This window comes from Camelus ferus, chromosome 7 (assembly GCF_009834535.1).
Source record: "Camelus ferus isolate YT-003-E chromosome 7, BCGSAC_Cfer_1.0, whole genome shotgun sequence".
Taxonomy (NCBI): Eukaryota; Metazoa; Chordata; class Mammalia; order Artiodactyla; family Camelidae; genus Camelus; species Camelus ferus.
This window is the reverse complement of record NC_045702.1, coordinates 29,293,794-29,307,606: the sequence shown is the minus strand read 5'-3', so window position 1 is coordinate 29,307,606 and position 13,813 is coordinate 29,293,794. Positions and strand designations below refer to the sequence as shown.

Sequence of the window (13,813 nt, the reverse complement as noted above, 5' to 3'; positions counted from 1 at the left end):
TTCCGAGGAAAAGCGAAGGGGCAATAGGAGACGGCAGCAGCCAGGGTTTGGGCCGGAATCTGCGACTGCCGCGGCGGCGGGGAAGCGCCTCCGGAAAGGGTCTATGGCCAGTGCGGTCCCCACTCCCATCTCCAAAATCCCCCCGTGCCGGTGCGCGTGGACTTACCACCATGAAGAGCTGACCTCAGGGCTGAGCCAGGTCAAGAGCAGAGGGAGCCAAAGCCAGATTCCACCGAGACGGGCGTTCATATTAACCCCCTTGCGTCCGCATCAGGTCAGACTCCGTGTGCGGGCGCCATGCGTGCCCGGAGCAGAAGCGCTCAGCGCCGGGAGCGCCTCGTCACGGCCGCCGGCGCCTCGCCGCGCCCCCGCCCCCCGCTCGCGTCTGCGGCGAGTGGCGAGACTCGCTGATAAAGTTTCAAGCGACCAGCAGGGTGAGCGATAAAGGCCAGCCGGGGCCGCCTCGCCCACAGCCAATTCCCTAGGCGCGGCGAGCACGGACAGCCGGAGAGCTCTGCGCGCCTCCCGCGCGCCCGGGTCCCTTCAGCTCCCCGCCCGCCCAGGCGCAGCCGAGGGAGGGGGCGCTGTGCCGGGGGTGGGGGTGTGGGATTTATATAAGGATGGATGAAATGATGGCAGGAGAGGTCTGCGGGTGAGACGAGGAAGGAGAAACACCTCTGTGTGGCCTCGAGCACGCGCGGGGGCAGACACCTTTCGGAAAGCTCCAGGCCAAAGAGCGAGCGGTCCGGATAGGCGAGGCTACCCTCCGGCAGACAGAAGTCCCCGAACGTGCAATGTGGGGAAACGAGGGAGAGGATAAGGAAATAGCTGTGTACAGGAGGCAAGAATCCAGAAATGATTTTCAACTCATTCCTCCACTTCTCTCCCTAACACGGAGAGGAAGAGCGAGCACTTGTAAATTTGGAGCTGCCGAGTCTAAGCAGGGCAAGGTTGGGGAAGAAGGGGCCAGGCCTCAGGGAAATGAAGACCTGTGGCCCTTATTCCCCGGTGCTGGGCTTATATAGAGAGCTTTCAGGGAGGGGAGCCGGGAAGGTCTATGACCCTCCAGACCTCACCCAGGCATCCTCAGCCAAAGCGTCTGGGGAGGATGGGGTTTTTACGCACACCCAGCTCCTCTCTGGCGCTCTAGAGCGCAAAAGACCATGCAGGGAGGAACCAAGGCAGCGAGGAGCCTGCTGAGGGTCTGCGCCCCAGCACTGGTCTCGCCTCTGGCTGCCCGGGCGCTCAGCCTTTGCGCCTTGCGGAGGTTAAAAGGACCCTCGGCCCTGATCTGGGCTCCTGCAGGGCCGAGAGGGGGGCTTGGGCCCGCGGGTGGAGCATTTTGAGCAGCAACTGGCCTGTAGCCCCGCCGTTTATCACCGGAAAGGAAGGAAGACCAGGAACTCGTGGCGGCCGTGAACTGTTCCATTGCTCTTTTCCTGGGGCGGAGGGACTCGCCGCCCGCCCGCCCGCGTAGAGTGCCTTGGGGAATGGGGAATGTGTGTGCGTGTTGGGGGTGGGGTGCACGCTGCATTGTTCGTGGGGCGTGGAGAGATGGTGGTCCAAGATAGGGAGGACGGACTCTCCCCCAACACACGCCTAGAGCCTGGACTGGCTGGAGCATCAGCCCTCGCTGGGCGCGAGCGTGGTGAGAGGCTGGACGGGGCGAATCTCAGAAACGCCAAAAACCTGAAAGATGCTGTCATCGCCATCCCCACCCCCCGACGGTCCCTGGCAGGTCCGGCCCCTCCCAGGCTGACCTAGATACATCCCCGTTTGGGTCCGGAAAGGGAGGGGAGGGAAACAAGCACCGCGCCACCCACGACTCGGGAAGAGCAGGGCTCTGCGCCAGGGCTGCTCCATATCACTGGGCCGCGACCCAGGGGAAGTTCTGATCGTCTGTGCAGGGAGGGATGGAGGGGCAGGGAGGGCGCGGGATAGGGGATGGGGGTTGCGTTTCTGCTCATAGTATGTACACAAGCTGGTGTGTGTGTGTGTGTGTGTGTGTGTGTGTTCGGGGGTGGGGAAGTGGGAGACAGAGTGATGTGATAGGTACCAAACAGCAACAAATACCTCATTTACCTCTGTGCTTATGCTCATAAACCTCTTTCCTGGATGAAGCAGAGGAATAAGTTAAATTTTACTCCCACCCTCCTTTGTCCACAGTCTCTTACAGTAAATCCAGACACTTAGGACATGTAGGAAAGATGGGTGGCCCCACAGAAACCACCATAAGTTGCCAGAATTTCACAATTTCCAACAAATAATGTAGGGGTGTGAATATGTATGTTGGGAAAGGTAGGCAGCTGTATGCTTCTCTCACAGACGGATGAGACCTGAAACTACCTAAAAAACTGCTCAACTCAAAAGCTCCGCCCACCTCAGCACATAACGTCCTTGCAGCTGAGGGGAGTTAGAAATACAAGGAGTGTGACCATCAGCTTAGAGGCCTTTCCTCTCTGCCCAGGGAATTATTGAGTGGCCAGGAGATCTGCCCTTCAGTTGTTGATGAGGCCAGTGGAGTGACCTAAACCTGAAACAGACCTCCTAGAGAAAGAACAGGACCATCCCCAAAATGAATTAAAACCGCTCCAAAAGACTTTACCCTGGGTCAGGAGAAGTACCTCATGACTTGCAGGGAAGAAATCAGCTTTGGTGAAAGGCAAAGGCTGAAAAAGGTCAAGGGGAGTTAAATCCAGATGTGAAAAAGGTCCACCCAAACACCCCTTCCTGACCTGTCTAGAGGCAGTCTGGACCAGATGACTTGTCCCTTCCAAATCTATGATTCTATTTCCTTCACATTCTCACATTCTCCACCCCTCTTCACTTACGAACCATTATTAGCTCTGTACAACTTCTCTTCCTGCCCACCACGTCTGACTTTCCTCCCTCCTCATCTGTACCTGTTCACTTTGAAGATAAAGTGTTCACCACTAGAAGAAGTTGGGAAATGCTCAAGAAAATTAGGAAGAAAGAAAGTTATTAGAAATCTCACTTCTCTTCCAATAAAAACTACCATCCTAAAGAAGAGCTGATAAATACTTAAGTATATTGCACATGACTTCAGCCTTGCTACAGCAGATGATGAGTTAGGAAAGACAGGATTCAGAGTGCCTTTAGATCTATGAATTTAATATCTGATTTTTTTATTTCTTCAATGAGAAATCTCAGAATTGACTGTGAAATTCATTTACAGTATATAGAACTCAGTTCTCTTTCTGGAGATTAATGTTAGTTTGCTTGTAACTTTAGTATAGCATTGTAGCCAAATGAGTCAGTCTATTTTCTTAGTTAGATCCATTGTTTGTCTAATCTCCCAGGGCAGAGAGAGAACTAATTTACTACCAAACTATCTCCACCCTTTAAAAAGGGACAGTTACTTCTTCAACCAAATAGTCATTAGTGTTTCAGTCTGCACTGGCTTCTTCCTAGGCAGTGACTCCTAATTTAACTACTCACCAGCCAATGATTCAAAGGTCTAGTATTTCCAACTTAAAATCAATGACCTTAAGAGAGAACATTGTATATTAACAAATGGGAAAGAAAAAAAATATATTACTTTCTAAATCTACTAACAGCACATATATATCTTTAAAACTTCTACTTGCTAAGTCTGTCTAACTAAGAGTATCATGTACACATCAACATAAGTTCAGTTTGAAACTTGAAGTTTGTTTTCAATGCTTTTAAAGGCATTGTCTCCTTTCCCCTTTAGTCACTCCTAAAATTTTTATTAAGAACAATCTTAGCTATGGTCTTTGTCAGAAATTGCCTTTTGGAAAGGTTCTAATATCAGTGATTTAAATCTCAGTATGAATTTAAATTAATGTTCATGAAAGACTTGCTTCCAGCCATGAGAAAGTAATATGTACCTGACTTGTTCTTCTACTAAAAAAACCAAAACTCTTAAGACTGTACAAAACTATAAGGCAAATCTTTTCAGGCATTGGGTAATAGGCAGCACATAGCTATAATCTTTGAGAGAAGGAAAACATATGAAGTGGGCTCCACCAACTATCCCATAGTTGTCCTGGTTTTTCTACTGAAGGGTACTTTTCTTAGGGGATGCAAGAAAGTAGAACCCAAACACAGCAGTAGTCTCACTTAGTTAAGGAGGGAGAGACTGGAAGTCTGAGCTGTGGAAGCAGCTGAAATTGGCAGGGTAGAATATCTCAAAGTAGGTAGATGTGAAAAAGGTGACCCCAAAAGTCTACTTGGGGATACACTATGGGTCCTCGGCCAAGAGCTGGGCTGAATATAGCCATGACAGGACTCTACGAGTAGAAGAAATTGCCTGCTGCGTGTCATGCATGCAGTGTTGAGAGACATTGGATTTCCAGCTCAGTGGGGTAGAGAGAACTCACTAAGCACTTCAGGCATTCACTTGAGACACTAGAAACACTGTCCTTTAAGGGTCATTCCTTAGTGTAAAAAGCATATCTTAGGACAAAATTCAAAATTTTGTTTCCATATATCACATGCTCTAAAAAAAAGTAAAAACAAATCAGGCAGTCCAAGGGAGAATTTACAAGGATAAAACCAACACCCATTGAAGGAAGACATCGTATCATTTACAATGTCAAGCATACAATAAAAAAATTAATAGGCAATTGGAAAAACAGGAAAAAAAATGTGACCCATATTTAAGAGAAAGCAGTGAAAAGAAACTGACTTTGAGATGGCCCAGGTGTAGGAACTGGCAGGAAACAAATTTTAAAGTAATTCTTATAACTACACTCAAGTATTTAAAGATCACAATAAGTAACTAAATGGAGAATTTCTTTAGAGAAGCCATAAGAAACAAATGAAAAACTAGAACCGAAAAGTACAGTGTGTGAAATGAAAAATTCATTAAATGGATATAACAATGGAATGGAATTGGCAGGAGAAAGGGACAGTGAACTTAAAGAGACTTTATCTTATGTGAAAAGCAGAAAAGGTACTGAAAATTAAAGAACTGTAACATTAGATATTTGTCGGACAAGACCAAACAGTCTAAATACATGCGCAAGTGGAGTTGCAGAAGGAAAGGAGAGAAGAAAAATGTGACAAAAAATATTTGATGAAATACTGCACCAAATTTGTCCATTATAATAGAATATATCGATTTGCAGACCCAAGATGGTCAGAAAATCCTAAGCAAAATAAATACAAACCATATCACACCTACATACAAAATGATCAAAGAGTTTAAAACCAAAAAGGAGGAAAAAAATCTCTAAAGCAGCCACTGGGAAAAGATACATTAAATATAGAAGAACAAGAATATGCATTACACTGACTTTTTACTAGCAATAATAGAGGCCAGAAGACATTGCAGCAGCATCTTTAAAATGCTAAAAGGAAAAAATGGTTCATGCTGAATTCTATAATCAATGAAAATATCCTTCAAAATTGAAAGAGCAGTTTTTCTTTTGTTTCTTCTCCCCCTTACCTTGGAAATAAGGACTACACTCCATGAGAAAGGGCAAAACTGAAACAGAGTGGCCCAGTAAAGCCTAAAACCAACTCTTGATAGGATCAAAGTGAGCCATGGGTACTCTATTTGCAAGCCAAAAGAAAACTCAACCCTCCTTGGAAGAACATAATTTCATTCAGGTGCCTACAGGGTTTCATTTATTATGTCTAGCATCAAATCTAAAAATTACAAAAAACAAAAGCATAAACTCAGCAAACAAATCAACAGAAAATGGAAACAGACCCATAAGTAATTTAAAGTTTTTTTTTTTTTTAATTGAAATACAGTCAGTTACAACTTGTCAATTTCTGGAGTACTCTACAATGTCCCAGTCATGCATATATGTACATATATTCATTTTCATATTCTTTTTTCATTAAAGGTTATTACAGGATATTGAATATAGTTCCCTGTGTCTGAGGACTGAAAAATAACTAAAATTTAAAAGTTCAAAAAATAACAGATAATTTTAACAGAAAACTAGAACCCATACAGAAGACTTAAATAAAAAATCTAGAACTGAGAGGGGAAGGGAAACTGTGACTGAAATTAAGAATTAGATGTGTCAAGGAACTACCTAGAATCAGCAGAATGGTGGACTAGTAAACCAGAAGACAGATGAATAAAAGTATCCAGATTAATTCACAGAGAATTAAAAGGGTATAATATACAGAATAAAATAAGATCCAGCATAAGAATGTGTTACCTAGTTGTAATTAAAGTTATAGAAGAAGAGAGAATGAGACTAAAGAAATATTTCCAACTGAGAATTTTCCAAAATACTGAAAGAAATCAAACCACATATTCAAGAAATCTACACACCTGAAGCAGAATAAATATAGGGAAATCCATACTTAGGCAAATTACACAAATTGCTGACAAAGACAAGGAGAAAATACTAAAGCTGCACCAAAAGACATACACAATAGCTTCATGGGAGGAATCATAATATATGGCTGACTTCTCAATGGAAACTACTGAAATCTGAAGACAGTAGAATGACATCTTAAAAAGGGAGGAGGGTACTGCCCAACTGGAATTCTATAATTATTGTAAAGACTCTTCAAAAATGAAGACAAAGATGCTTTCAAACAAAAGCTAAGAAAATAAGTATTAAGCCTATTCTTTAGGCTGAAGAAAAATTATATAAGATAGTATTATGAAATCACAGGAAAGAATGAACACTGGGAAGGGTAGGTTTGTGAGAAAATATAAAATATTGACTGTTGAAAAATGATTGTGATATCTTGAGAGGTTTAAAATATGTAGAAGGAAAATATATAGTATCACTAGCACAAAAAGCAGGAGGGGATGCTGATTGCAGGTAAGATAAAGTAAGTACACTCTACCCTGTCTCTCCCACTGAATACTGCTATATAGCTTGGAAAAAATGCATATAGAAGCTATTTGAGGACGCTAAAAAGTGAATGGTAGCAGGTGGATTAAGGAAGACTGAAATTTTAAGTACCACTAAATGATGATGAGTTTCTTATTTTTTTTAATCTCCTATGGCATCGTGCAGCCTGGGCACAAGGCAGTCAAAAACTTGAAGTGGGAAACTTTCATGGATAGAGCGACCTACAAGAGCAGTCTCTGGAGACGTCCTCTAGTTTTGACTCAAGGAGCACAAAAAGGATTCCTAACATACTCAGTTTCCCCCAACTCCCCATTTCTTAGACTGCAGTGCCCTCAGAAGTCCTATTTTGATGTTGGCAGTAATTACAGTGGCAGCACTGAGAACCCACATATATATGCCTCAAACTCTTAAGAGATGGAAAAATTCCTCTCCAAACAGAGGTATGGTGGTCTCAAAAAAGGTGGGACAAAATTTCATTGCTTTTTTCCCCTTTTTCTTTCTCTTCTGCTGTGTGGCTCCAGAATAGTGTAGTCACAGGAAGTGTATAGCAGAGTGAAATAACTAAAGCCACACTCTCTGGCCAGAGGACCAAAAAGAGGAGTCCTTGAGAACCAGAAAGTATCTAGGAAGTCATGCTGAATGAGGAGCTTGGGAAAGTGATTCCATAAAGTTGTATGTCAACTCCCAGACTATGCACATGTGGATTTGACTTTAAAAATCATACGAAAGATTTTAAGAACAGAACTATGGGACAGACCTCCTCCCACGTCCCAGATAAACCACTGGGTTTTACACATGTGAGGCAGATATGAATAGCACTGTAAAATCTTTGAAAGCTGAAATAACACCAGAACAATAACCCACAGAAAGCTGGTAAGAATTTTTGGCCTGAACCCAGCTAGACTGATTGTATGCTAAAACGAGAATATCAACTTTTTCCATAGGATTTAAGCAAGACCCAGAGTCTCTTAACATTCTATTTAAATGTCTAGGATACAACAAAAATTACTTGACATACCAAGAACCTGTAACACTCCAACTCAAATAAAAAAGCAGTCTCCAGACATTAACTCCTAGATGACACAGATGTTGAAACTATTAGACAAAGAATTTTAAAGCAGCTATGATGAAAGTGCGTCAAGAAGTAAGGATGAATACTTTTGAAACAAATGGACAATAGAAAATATCAGCAAAGAAACAGAAAATGAAATAGGAACCACACAAATTTTAGAGCTGAAAAATATATACACTGTCTTACCAGTGAGACAATGAAATATCTCACTGGATAGAACTAGTAGCAATATTGTGACGACAGAAAAAAAGTGTGAGTGAACTTGAAGACATATCAGTGGAAATTATACAGTCCTCATGACAGAAGAAAAAAAGAGTTAAAGAAATGAACAAAGCCTCAGGGATCTCTGAAACAATTCCAGGGTATAATGTGTGTCATGAATCCTAAAAGGAGGTGAGGGATGGTCCATTGCAACAAAAAATATTTGCTAAAATGGCTAAAAATTTCCTAAATTTTGTTAAAGGCATAAACCTAGAGATTCGAAAAGCTCAGCAAATCCCAAATGGGATAAACCCAAAGAAATCCATGCCAAGACACATAATAATAAAACTGTTGAAAATAAAGACAAAGACAAAATAGTATAGGCTGACAGAGGCAGATTACTTATGGAGAACAAAGAAGAATGATGATTTGAATGCCTGTAGATTTCTCATGAGAAATTATGAAGTCAGAAGGGAATGAAACATATTTTTTAAACCTCTGAAAGAAAAGAACCCTCGTCCCAGAATTCTATATCCAGTGAAAATACCCTTCATGAATGAAAGTGAAATAAAGACAGTCTCAGATGAAGGAAAACAAAGAGAATTCATTGTTAGAAGACCCATTTTTAAAGAAATGCTATAGGAACATTTTAAGACAAAAGGGAAATGACCCAAGAAGGATCTTGGAAAACTTAGAATTTAAAAAAGACAAAAGAAATGGTAAATAGCTGGGTAAACATTATAAACTTCTTCTTTCCAGTTCTTTAAAATATATTTGATGGTTGAAGGCAAAAATAATAACATTATCTGACAGTGGCTTCACAGTATGTAGAGGTGTAATACCTTATATAAGAAACTACAATATCAAGCAGAGAGTGTAAAGGGACTTATTTGATGATAACTTTCTACATTAAAATTGTCAAATGTTGATTCTAAGTAGACTGCAAGAAGTTATGTATAACTAACATAATCTCTATAGCAACCACTAAAAATACAAAGAGATATAGCAAAAAACAAAAACAAAAACAAAAACAAAAACCTTTATAACCCAAAAGAAGGCAGGAAAGAGTAACCAGAGGAATGAAAAACAGAGAGAATAAACAGGAAACAAAGAATTAAATAGTAGACGTAAGTCAAAACATCAATAATTACATAAAGTATATATGGTGCCTACACAAAAGTTTAAAAACAAAGAGATTGCCTGAATGAATAAAAACACAGATATTTCATTTCAAATATAATATGGGTAGGTAAAAAGGAGAAGGATAGACAAAGATAAATCATGCAAACACTAATTAAAAGAAAGCTGAAGTAGATATATCAGTATCAAAGTAGGTATCTCAGCGAAAACATTTACCTGGAATAAGTGACATGATATAATGACAAAAGGGTCAATTCACCAAGAAGAAATACAGTCCTAAATGTGTATCCACCAAACAATAGATTTTCAAAATATATGAACCAAAAATTGACAGAACTGAAAAAAAAAAACAAACCAAGTACACAATTATCATTAGAGCTGGCAACACTCCACTCTCAGTATTTCATAGAACAAATAGAAAATCAACAAGATATAGAACTCAACACAATCAACCAACAGGATTTAGTCTACATTTATACAGTGTCACTCTATAACAGCAGAATATATATTCTTTTCAAATGAATATGAAACATTCACTAAGATACACCTTATTCTGGGTAATAAAACAAACCTTAAAACTTATAAAAAATTGAAATCATACCAGATGTGTCCCCTGATCATAATAGAATTAAATGGAAAATCATGAGAAAACAATCAAGAAGATCTCCAAACTCTTAAAAACTAAGCAACATTATACCTCTAAATAATCTATGGCTCAAAGAAGTCTCAAGGAAAATACATTTGACCCTTAAACAACATGGGAGTTAGGGGTGCCCTGTGCAGTAAAAAAATCCATATATAACTTTACACTTTGGCCCTCTGTATCCAGGGTTCAACATCCATGGAGTCAACCAACTGCAGATTGTTTAGTACTGTAGTACACATTTATTGAAAAAAAATTCCCATGTAAGTGGACTATGTATGTAATTCAAACCTATGTTGTTTAAGAGTCAACTGTATTTTGAACTAAATGAAAATGCATTATTATAAAACCGTATTTAATATATATATTCTGAGTCAAGAATACATGTTGTAATCTCTGTGTTAACCACTAAAGAAATAATACAAAAAGAAACTTCCCAGTTATCTGTTGCTGCATAACAAACTATCCCCAAATTCCTGCTTTTAAAAAATTGAGGTGTTATTGACATATAAACAGTTTTGGGTGTATAGCATAATGATTTGATACATGTATATATTGTGAAATGATTACCACAGTAAGTTTAGTTAACATTCATCACTACATATAGTTATATTTTTTTCTTTCTTGTGATGAGAACTTTTAAGATTTACTGTGTTAGCAGCTTTCAAATATATAATACAGTATGGTTAGCTAAGGTCACCATGCTGTATATTACATCCCCAGGACTTATTTACATTATAGTGAAAATCTGTACCTTTGAAAACACCTTACCCATTTCAGCCATTCTCCACTACTGTTAACCACCAATTCATTCTCTGAGTATTTGTGAATTTAGCGTTTTTAGTTTTTTGTTTTTAATACAGTATTTCTCTTTCTCTGTCTGACTTATTTCACTTAGCATAATTCTCTCAAGGTCCTATACATGTTGTTGCAAAAGATATCATTTCCTTTTTTATAGCTAAATAGTATTTCATTGCATAGATATACACACCACATTTTCTTTATCCATTTATGCATCAGTGGACTCTTACGTTGTTTCCATGTCTTGGCTATTGTGATTAATGCTTTAGTAAACATGGGAGATATCTTTTTGAGTTAGTGATTTCATTTCCTTCAGATAAATGCCCAGATGTGGAATTGCTGGATCATATGATAGTTTTATTTTTAATTTGTGAGGAACCTCCATATTGTTTTCCATAGTGGCTGCACCAATTTAAATTTCCCCCAACACTGTACAAGGATTCCCTTTTTTCTACATTCTTGCCAATACTTGTTATTTCTTGTCTTTTTGATAATAGCTATTCTAACAGGTGTGATTGAACATCTCATTGTGGTTTTGATTTGCATTTCCCTGATTAGTGATGTTGAACACATTTTCCCTGTACCTGTTGATCCTTTGTGTGTCTTCTTTGGGGGAATGTCTATTCAGGAACATTAATTAATTAATTAATTTGTTTTTATTGAATTATATTAGTTCTTTATGTATTTTTGATATTAATCCCTTATCAGATAAATGACTTGCAAATATTTTTACTCATTCCATAAGTTGCTTTTCATTTTGTTGATGGTTTCTTTTACTATACAGAATCTTTTTAATTTGACATAGTCACTCTTCTTTATTTTTGCTTTTATTGCCTTTGCTTTTGGTGTCAAATCCAAAAAGTCACAGCCACAACTGATGTCCTGGAGCTCACCACCTATGTTTTCTTCTAGGAGTTTTATGGTTTCAGGTCACACATTCATGCCTTTAATACATTTTGAGTTGACTTCTGTGAATGGTGTAAGATAGTGGTCCAGTTTTCCCAACACCATTATTAGAGAAACTATGATTTCCCGATTGTATATTTTTGGCTCCTTTGTGGTAAATTAATTTACTGTATATACATGGGCCTATTTCTGGGCTCTTTATTCTATTGCATTGATCTATGTGTCTGTTTTTATGCAAATATGGTACTGTTTTGATTTGTAATATAGATTGAAATCAGGAAGTGTGATGTCTCCTGCTTTGTTTTTCTTTCTCAAGATTGCTTTGGCTATTCAGTCTTTGTGGTTCCATACAAATTTTAGGATTGTGTATTCTATTTTTGTGAAAAATGCCATTGGAATTGTGATAGCAATTACATTGAATCTATCAAAAGCTTTGGGTAGTATGGACATTTTAACAATGTTAATTCTTCCAATTAATGAGTATGGATATTTTTCCATTTATTTGTGTCTTCAAATTTTTTCATTAGTGTCATAGTTTTCAGTGCATTTGTCTTTCACCTCCTTGGTTAAATTTATTCCTAGTGTTTTAAATTCTTTTTGATGCAATTGTAAATGTGATTGTTTTCTTAATTTCTCTTTCTGTCGGTTAGTTACTAGGGTATAGAAATGCAACTGACTTTTGTATATTGATTTTGTATCCTTCAAGTTTACTGAATTCATTTATTAGTTCTAACTTTTTTGGTGGAATTTTTAGGGTTTCCTATATATAATACCATGTCATCTGCAAATAAATGCAAAGGTCATCTTCCTTTCCAATTTGGATGCCTTTTTTCTTTTTTGACTATTACTCTGGCAAGGACTTCCAGTGTTGAATAAAAGTGGCAAAAGTAGGCATCTTTTTCTTGTTCCTAATCTTAAAGAAAAGCAATGTTAGCTGTGGGCTTGTCATATATGGCCTTTATTATGTTGAGGTACGTTCCCTCTATACTCATTTTATTTGAGATTTTTTATCAGGGATGAATGTTGAATTTTACCAAATGATTTTTCTGCATTTATATGATTTGTCTACGTTTATTGAGATGATCATATGATTTTATCCTTTGTCTTATTAGTGTGGTGTATCACACATTGATTTGCAGGCATTGAACCATCATTGCATGCCTGGAATAAATCCTGCTTGATTGTGGTATAAGTTTATGGTAACAATACAGTTAATCATGTATTGTTGAATTCAGTTAGCTAGTATTTTGTTGAGGATTTTTGCATCTATGTTTATTAAAGATATTGGCCTGTAATTTCTTTTCTTGTAGTGTTCTCGTCTAGTTTTTATATCAAGAGTTATGCTGGCCTTGTAAAATGAGTTTGGAAGTGTTCCCTCCTCTTCAATTTTTTTTCTTTTTTGGAAGAGTTTGAGCGGGATTGGTATTAACTCTTCTTTAAATATTTGGTAGAATTCACCAGTGAAGCATCTGATCCTGATTTTTGTTTGTTGGGAGATTCTTTTTGTTACTCATTCAGTCTCCTTCCTAGTAATAGTTCTGCTAAGATTTTCTATTTCTTCATGATTCAGTCTTGGTAGGTTGTATGTTTCTAGAAATTTATCCATTTCTTCTAAGTTGTCAAATTCATTGATGTATAATTGTTCATAGTAGTCTCTTATGATCCTTTATATTTCTGTAGTATCAGTTATGTTTCCTCTTACATTTCTGATTTTGTATGAGTCCTCTCTCTTTTATTCTTGGTGAGTCCAGCTAAAGTTTATCAATTTTGTTTATCTTTTCAAAGAACAAGCTCTTTTTCTATTGTTTATTCTGTGTCTTTTTAGAATTCTAATTCATTTATTTGCACTTTGATCTTTGTTATTTCCTTCCTTCTACTAACTTTGGGTTTTATTTGTTCTTCCTTTTCTAGTTTCTTGAGGTGTAAAGCTATGTTGCTTGAGATCTTTCTTGCTTATTAATGCAGGCACTTATCAGTACAAATTTCTTAGAACTGCTTTTGCTACATCCCATAAATTTTGGTATATTGTATTTCCATTTTCATTTGTCTCTAGATATTCATTTCTCTTTTAATTTCTTCTTTGAGCTATCAGTTGTTCAGTAGGATGATGTTTAATATCCACATATTGATATATTTTCAAGTTTTCTTATTGTAATTAATTTCTAACTTTATACCATTGTGGTTGGAAAAGATGCTTAATATGTCAAACTTTTAAAATTTATTAAACTTGTTTTG

At 38.3% G+C, this 13,813-nt stretch overlaps 1 protein-coding gene across 1 annotated transcript in view; it reads right to left on the bottom strand.

Annotated features, from left to right (window-relative positions):
* The window catches only part of WNT2 (Wnt family member 2), a 41,621-nt gene extending 41,072 nt beyond the window's left edge, over positions 1–549 (bottom strand). The window contains exon 1 of the mRNA XM_032483639.1: positions 167–549. Within this exon, the coding sequence (XP_032339530.1) occupies positions 167–249 (83 nt within the window). The 5' untranslated portion in view covers positions 250–549. The remainder of the gene's footprint in view (positions 1–166) is intronic.
* Between the last annotated feature and the right edge of the window lie 13,264 nt (positions 550–13,813).